A 7,205-nucleotide genomic window follows, 5' to 3' on the forward strand; every position below is an offset into this window, starting at 1 on the left:
GAGGTTGATATACAAGAATAATAGAGCAAAATGGTTTGAAGGAGAACACAGATAAAAAATAAAAAGCAAATGATTTTATTTCAAGAAAAAAAATGCGTTACAGATTACTTGAATTTAAATAGTAGAAATAAAACCACAAATAATAAAAAAAATCAGGTAACATTGTCTTTAAATAGTAAAAAAAAAACCAGTAAAAGAAGAAGCCCACGAAAACAGAAGGAAGAAATAAGCAGAAGAAGCAGCAGACGAAGAGGAGGAGAACAGATAGATCGATCGGCCGGATGACCCGGGGGACGACCGGCCGGATGACCCGGTTACTCCCGACTCAACTATTCTTCTTGGCAAAGGGTTTAAACAGTTCAGACAAATCACAAAAGATCTGAAACTAAAAAATACTCGTCTACACTTCTCAAAAATCATTTGAGAACTGATTTCCACTTCTTTGAAATCATTTGCACATAACAAATGAAGGATTTATTTACCAGATTAGTGGCTATCCTTCTTGACAAAAGGTTCAAACAGTTTAGACAAATCACAAAAGATCTGAAACTAAAAAAATACTCGCCTACATTTCTCAGAAATCATTTAAGAACTGATTTTGACTTCTTTGAAACCATTTGCACATAACAGATGAAGGATTTATTTACCAGATTAGTGGGAGTTGAATAGTTATCGCCGGTGATGGAATGTGTATACTGACTGAATGTGCCACTCTTTGCTCGTCTGATTCAACAATAGATTTGATAAAATTGACCTGAAAAAAAAAAATTGAATAAAATTAGGTATGAATTTTTCAAATCATTGACCTATAACAAAATATGTAAATAAAATTTGTGAGTTATTTCATCTCGCACTCGTCATTGTTTGGTTGCTTGTAGAAGGAATCTTCCACAACGTACAAATTGTAAGTCAGCCGATTTCTGGAAGATGATACGAGTAGGGAGCGGGTTCAGAGGATTCATTATTTATAAAATGAGTCTGACTTCTCTGTGAAGCCTACCCGTGACGAATCTTCAGTACTAATTTTTGATACAGAGAAAGAAAGATGAGATTCACGTGAAATTTTCAGAGACGATGGAGATGGACATGGAAGTTTTTTAGATCAAAAGAGGAAGTAGACAGAAACGTTGAAAGTGGAGAACTGAAGCACAAGCTGCCAAACGGATTTTCAAACTGCAGTTTGAATTATATCGCGGAATTATATTTTGAACGTGCTATCCAATCGTGAAGCAGCAGTGAGAGTGTTAAAACTTAATTTGAAAACACGAGCTGATCTTTTTCTCTTTTAATCATTTTTCATTTATTTCCTTAAAAATTCTTTAGTAAATTATTTTCATGGTATGATTTATAGTATGAATAATTTTACCCATTTTTGCCCAATAAATTCTCGGAGACAGATGTCTCCGTTTCGATCAATCAACTTGAACTCCACAAAACACACACACACACAGAATTTTAGCATAAAAGATGGACCATGTTATGAAATGAAAATCTAAAAAAGGCCATTTGCAAAAATAATAATAATAATAATAATCAAGACCAAAATTCAGAGCACTGAAATACCCATTTTCAAATATAGAAAAGTTGTATCTTTCTACTTTTTTCTTTTCTTTAAGGGAAAAACAAAAAAAAAACAAAAAAACAAAACAAAAAAAGAAGAGAAAATTTACATATGTGGTCCAAGAGGCAACCTATTCATAATTTGATGATAAACTGAAGCCCCATTCGAAAGGTTCAAGGGAGGTTCCGACAGAGGCTCCATCTTCGGTTCTCCTTTTGGCAACATGAAACCCATTTCACTCAACGGCCGTTGCTGTCCAAAATACTGATGAACTGGCATACCAGGCAACTTACCCTGGTTTGACCCCAACCCAGCCATTGCCAAATTAGCAAGTCCCGGTTGGTTCATTCCAAAAGTGAACCCGTGGGGCGGTCCCAGTTGTTGCCTTCCAGGTAGCCCAAATGAGCTCATTGAAGGAGGCCTATCGTATCTAGCCATGCTGTTGTGAACCTGAGATGGCTCGGGCCTGTGAAGATGCGATGCAACAGAAGCAGAAGCTGAAGTTCCAGCAGTTTGGTTAGGTCCATTGTTAGTGGTGCCAGAGTTGGCGTGACTGCTGTTCCGAGCAGCAGGGACGTCATGGTTGTGCTTCCCCTCGTAGGTAGTGATCACTGACTTGAGGTCATGCGACGCCCTCTCCACATGCTTCCTTACTGTGCAGCCAGCACTCGTGCACTTATAGTAACTCCTGCATCAAAACAGTAACAAGTCGTTTCCAGTTTCTTCAGCAATGCAACAAATTGTTGTCAAATTGTGAATCAAATTGTAAATCATGTCATTTTATTTAACTCTCAATTTACCTTTTTTTAATTATTGTTATTTAATTTTTATGAAAACAATGCCGTTTCATGCATTATGCAAACAGAAATGAATCGTGGTGAATTGCAATTGAATCGTACGATTCACTCAATTTAAGATTCAACAAAATGAATCGAATCGTTTTAATTAAAACTCATATCGAATCATATGAATCAAATTGTGAATTGTTCAAACACAAACAAGGAAACAACAATGAAGATGAAGATTAAGATGACCTTGGATTTGGATTTCCTTTCACAACTTTCTGCCCATACTTGCGCCAACGATACCCATCATCAAGGATATCCACCTCACTGGTTGTTTGGACCACAACTCTAGGCTCCCTGATAGCTCTAGTGGCCCCACTCATTTCTGTTGCATACGCTTCAATTTTCCTGTAATAGTAAACAATATTGGCAAATATTCTGTTGATTATCCAACATAACATCATGAAAATCATTCAAGCGTATGACAAAAATAAATAATAACCTTCTCTTTGACTCAGATTCATCTCCTTCTCCATCACAACCTAATGATATGCTGCCATGTGTCCCTCGGTCATCTTCATCTTCCTCGTTAGAAAAAGTAGAAGAGACATCCACTGCATCACCCGTTTCAACATGCGTGCAATTCTGACCCTGCATAGAGTTCGGTGCATTGCAGTACTCAGCACCCACAGATGCTGATGATGTCACCTCGAGATTGTCATGCCTCCAGTCGGGAACTCCCTTTTGCACGGTTGACCATACCGGTTCACCATCTGCACCAATCTGTGCCCCGGTCTGATCACCAATGTCAAGTTGCATATCCGTTAGCGGATTTGACGATCCAATGGTTGATCTGCGATTGAGTGGCGGTTTGGGGTGACTGTGGGCCCCCTTGTATATGATTTCAGTAATGTGGCCCTCGTGAGATCGTTCCACCTTCTTCTTGACTGGACAATTGGGATGTGTGCATTTATAATAACTTCGCGGATACTCGCTCCCTTTTACTTGTTTTTGTCCATATTTTCGCCAATTATACCCATCCTCAGATGGGGCACCACCAACCACAGTATCTCCGCCACCTCTTTGATGCGCTTCCTCATCTTGCAGCTCATCAAATGGTGGTGAATTTTCCGCACTGGCACCACCAACCGCTGCTTCCTTTTCACTGCACGTTCTATAAGAGTCTTGACGATTCAGTGTGGTTCCATTTTGAGACTGCAGTTTTGCAGGCTCAACATATCGAGACCGAAGAGAGTTTTTTGGCTGAACAGAAACCTCAATGCCAGGAAAGTGTGTCTGAGGAAAAGTTGAAGCCATCTGCATGCATAAACGTAAATAATATTTAAAAGAACAGAAAATGGACAAAACTTCTATTCTTTTACATCGTATACCACTCAACTGATTTTTCTGACAAATTTCACAACAATGACTAATGTTGTGTGCGTGTGTGGATAATGTGGTGTTGTGTGTGTGACACAGAGAGAGAGCAGAATTACTTGGCTTGTAGTGCCAAGAAAAAGAGAGGGACTCGATTCTGCAACAGGTTTAAAGGCAAAGGATGAGGTATTGATGTCTTCAAAGAAATTGTCTCTACTTTTATCGGTGGCCTCCGTAGCCAGGGTGGAGTTTCTGCCATTCCCACTCGGAGGAAATGCAAACTTTCCTGTTGTTGGAGACGGCTGAGCCTACAATTAAAAAGGTAAGGGAAATAAGATGCTGAGTAAAGATGGGCCATTTAAGCTGATGCTAACTTCACCTAAGGTCGAGCAAAAACATTAGCGAGACATTCAAGGAACCATAAGTTAGGAGATTAAATGTATAATTATAGAAGAGGATCACATTAGCCAACACTATTCGATGCAAAAATTACATGTAATTGTATAATTAGGAGAGCACCACATTAGCCAACATTATTAGATGCAAAAATAAGATGGATGAGAACTTCTCATAACTTATTGCATAGCAGTCAGGCTGAACGTCTCTAAGATTTACATTTCATCTCTTGATTTATTGTACTGATTTATTTGAAGCACAAAAAAGCCTAGAGGTGGCGAGTGATCCCATTTTACGCCTAACTATATGGCTTAAAAATTTCTAAGAATAAATACCAATAAGAGATCAGTTTTCATTCCCACTATCGTATTTTCCACTCCACCTGAGCATAAAAAATGAACTCCTTGTTTCTTAGCCCTTTTTTAGCTCCTTTATCAGCATATGGAATACCCATAATAGCACGGTTTCATCTTTGGTAAGATCAACCTAGTAAGCAGCTGCCCCACACTTTTTATAGGCTGTAAACAAGATACAGACATGAACCAAGACTATGTGATCTCATCAAGGCAAAGGTTCATATTTGCCCTCAAAAGCAAATAAGAGTATTTCAAAACAAGTAAAACCAGATTCTATTCAAACTTTGGCTTACCAGTGAATTTGAGAGGAAAACCGGAGATTCTAACAGGGATGTCGGGCTAAGACCAGGTGGGATTGTCAGGTAAGGAGACCGAACATCTGGGTTTAGTGAAAGGTCAGCAGGTCTGATGCTTTCTGTATTCAACCTTGGAGCATTAAACCCAGCTCTAGCCGCCATCCTTTCCAAAAGGCCTCCTCCACGAGAGTTCATTTTCTGCTCGGAAAATGAATTTGATTTAGTCAATTGATCATCGGCTACACAATCTTGTGCACCGTCCTTTTCATCACTTCTTCCTGACATAATTCGCTCTTCAGGCCCCGGAAAGAGCACCCCATTTTTATTTTCAAAAGGGTTTTCAGAAATTGACCTTGAGCTGATTTCATCACCCAATACGGAAGAGAAAAAACCTCTTGGGCTCGGACTAGGAGGCACCCAATCTCCCATAATAGCAACATGGTCATCAAACCCACCCATGATAATTCTAAGCCTCGTATGTCGTAATCAGCTCAAACTCGCAACAGAAGAATTCCTGATTTACACAATATGCAAAAGATGATTACTCAAGTTTGAGTCCAATGTCTCAAGAATAGCGTATAAATAAAAAATAAAGAAGAGCGAAAAAGCAATGAGAGACAGCTAGGCCTACAACGTGTCATTATAAGATCGATTTGAAGAAATTTTGCAAAACTCCATTTTGAGTGATGTACATTTCTATTTTATTTTTTGAAAAAAAAAAAAAAAAAAAAAAAAAACACCTTTGACAACAAAAGAATTTTAGCTATAGGATCGAATACTTCCAACATCAAAGATTGTTTTCCATTGAAACAAACAAAACTTTAAGGCCTCAAATGCAATGGCGTAAAAATTAATACAAGGGAAGTTATATGATAAACGCATAGATGAAATCTCTCAAAAGAAAACTCATTTATCAATGTCTTCCTCCCTCAACAAACAAGGATCTTTCCTCAATCAACTCATCAAATTTGTGATCGATCATATCGCTGAGTTTCGAGGAGCAACAACAATAATAAGAGTACAATAATTTATTAAAAAAAATCAAAGAAGATCAACAAATCATTTAAGAGGCCATAGATTCATGAGACATCAACAATTCAGGACAATCCCAGAAAGAACATCATCTAATTAATCCCACAATCATTTCCAGACTGATTTAATCACAACCCTCTTCGCAAAATCCACAAATTAACTGAAAAAGAATAAGCAAAATCTGAAATTTGAAAAAGATCGAGAGTAACAACCAATCAAATAAGATAAACCAACAGTGTCTTTTTGTCGAACACTTTTTAGGCAAACAAACCTATAATCCTAGAGCCCATCATGATCTAATATATAAGGAAATTTGAGGATCCATGATGTAAAATTAAAATCAAAACCATAAAAAGAAAAAAGGAAATTTCTTTTTGAAAGATAAATACCTAAAATTGGGATAAGATAAGCTAAAGATGCCCAGAAAAGAAAATTCCCAAATTAAGGGATGTAAATGAAAAGAGTAAAATGGAAGAGAAAGAAAAACCAATACAACAAGAGACTCTCAATGATTAAAAAAATGATGAGAAAGATTATTGTTAGGTAAGTACCTGACAACAACATATAAAAGAGGGGGACACAGTCAAAGCAGAGATGATGACTTTCCCCTCTGATAAAAAAATTATGGTTTAATGGGTTTCTTCTTCTTCTTCCCCTCTCTGTGATGAGTCTTTCTTCAAAGGAAAATGAGAAACCATCCCACCTTCCTCCTGTCAATATCTCTCTCCTCTTTTCTCTCTTTCTCTCTTTAAAATGGCTGGGAACAAATTTGATTGATGATGGGAAAATTACAAATAAATATAATAATGAAAAGGAGAAAATGTGGGGTTTGTTTTGTGTTATGGTGGACCTGAATTGCATGGAATCTTTGAAGAGATGGAGGAAAGTTTTTCCCTTTTTTTTTTATTTTTTATTATTAAAATCATCATATTTTTTTTATCATAATTTGTTAAGAAAAATTTTAAACGCACATAATGTGATCACGCAATTCTATTCTCTCACATAAAGTAAAATCTCAAATATGAGCATTATGGGCTTTTTTGGGAAGAAAAAGTTTGGAGTTTTTTAGTTATTTTAATCAAAAAATAAAATAAAATAAATTTTTTAGTTCAATAAGATAAAACATCACATGCAATACATAATTATTATATTTTTTCTCTCATAAAAGTAAAAAAAGTCTAAAAGTCCATTTCAAACGAGATTTTTTAACCCCAGATTAAAATAATTAAAAAGTCAAAAAATTAAAAAAAGTCAACCAACATTCCAATGTTATATTGATTAAATCAACCTCACCATTTATATTTCTTATTAATACATTGTATACTATAAAATATATGATAATATTTTTTTTTCAATAATATCATTGAAAATAATTTTGAAAAATAATTGGAGTGTTTGGCAA

General features: G+C 36.4%; 1 protein-coding gene across 4 annotated transcripts; it reads right to left on the reverse strand.

Moving 5' to 3' along the window:
• Positions 1–1,505: 1,505 nt before the first annotated feature.
• Positions 1,506–6,645, reverse strand: LOC114314750 (putative WRKY transcription factor 2). 4 transcript variants are annotated; one of them, XM_028261214.2, is made up of 6 exons: positions 6,355–6,645; positions 4,769–5,285; positions 3,843–4,031; positions 2,849–3,663; positions 2,596–2,754; positions 1,506–2,249 (listed from the first exon to the last, which is right to left on the reverse strand). In XM_028261214.2, exons 2-6 carry the CDS (start codon positions 5,228–5,230, stop codon positions 1,667–1,669), a joined length of 2,208 nt encoding a protein of 735 aa, XP_028117015.2. In that variant the 5' UTR covers positions 5,231–5,285; positions 6,355–6,645; the 3' UTR covers positions 1,506–1,666. The 4 variants fall into 4 exon arrangements, with proteins under 4 accessions (XP_028117015.2, XP_082740655.1, XP_082740656.1 ...); XM_082884529.1 differs by lacking the exon at positions 6,355–6,645 and adding an exon at positions 6,193–6,344; XM_082884530.1 differs by lacking the exon at positions 3,843–4,031 and having other exon boundaries at positions 6,355–6,602.
• Between the last annotated feature and the right edge of the window lie 560 nt (positions 6,646–7,205).

The sequence above is a fragment of the Camellia sinensis genome, chromosome 8 (assembly GCF_055761805.1).
Source record: "Camellia sinensis isolate YWXY chromosome 8, ASM5576180v1, whole genome shotgun sequence".
Taxonomy (NCBI): domain Eukaryota; kingdom Viridiplantae; phylum Streptophyta; class Magnoliopsida; order Ericales; family Theaceae; genus Camellia; species Camellia sinensis.

Coding starts and splice junctions, on each gene's coding strand:
- LOC114314750 (XM_028261214.2), bottom strand. CDS start 5,230: ATGGGTGGGTTTGATGACCATGTTGCTATTATGGGAGATTGGGTGCCT. Junction 3,664..3,842: donor TTCTTGGCACTACAAGCCAA/GTAATTCTGCTC, acceptor TTATGCATGCAG/ATGGCTTCAACTTTTCCTCA. Junction 2,250..2,595: donor AAAGGAAATCCAAATCCAAG/GTCATCTTAATC, acceptor GTTTTGATGCAG/GAGTTACTATAAGTGCACGA.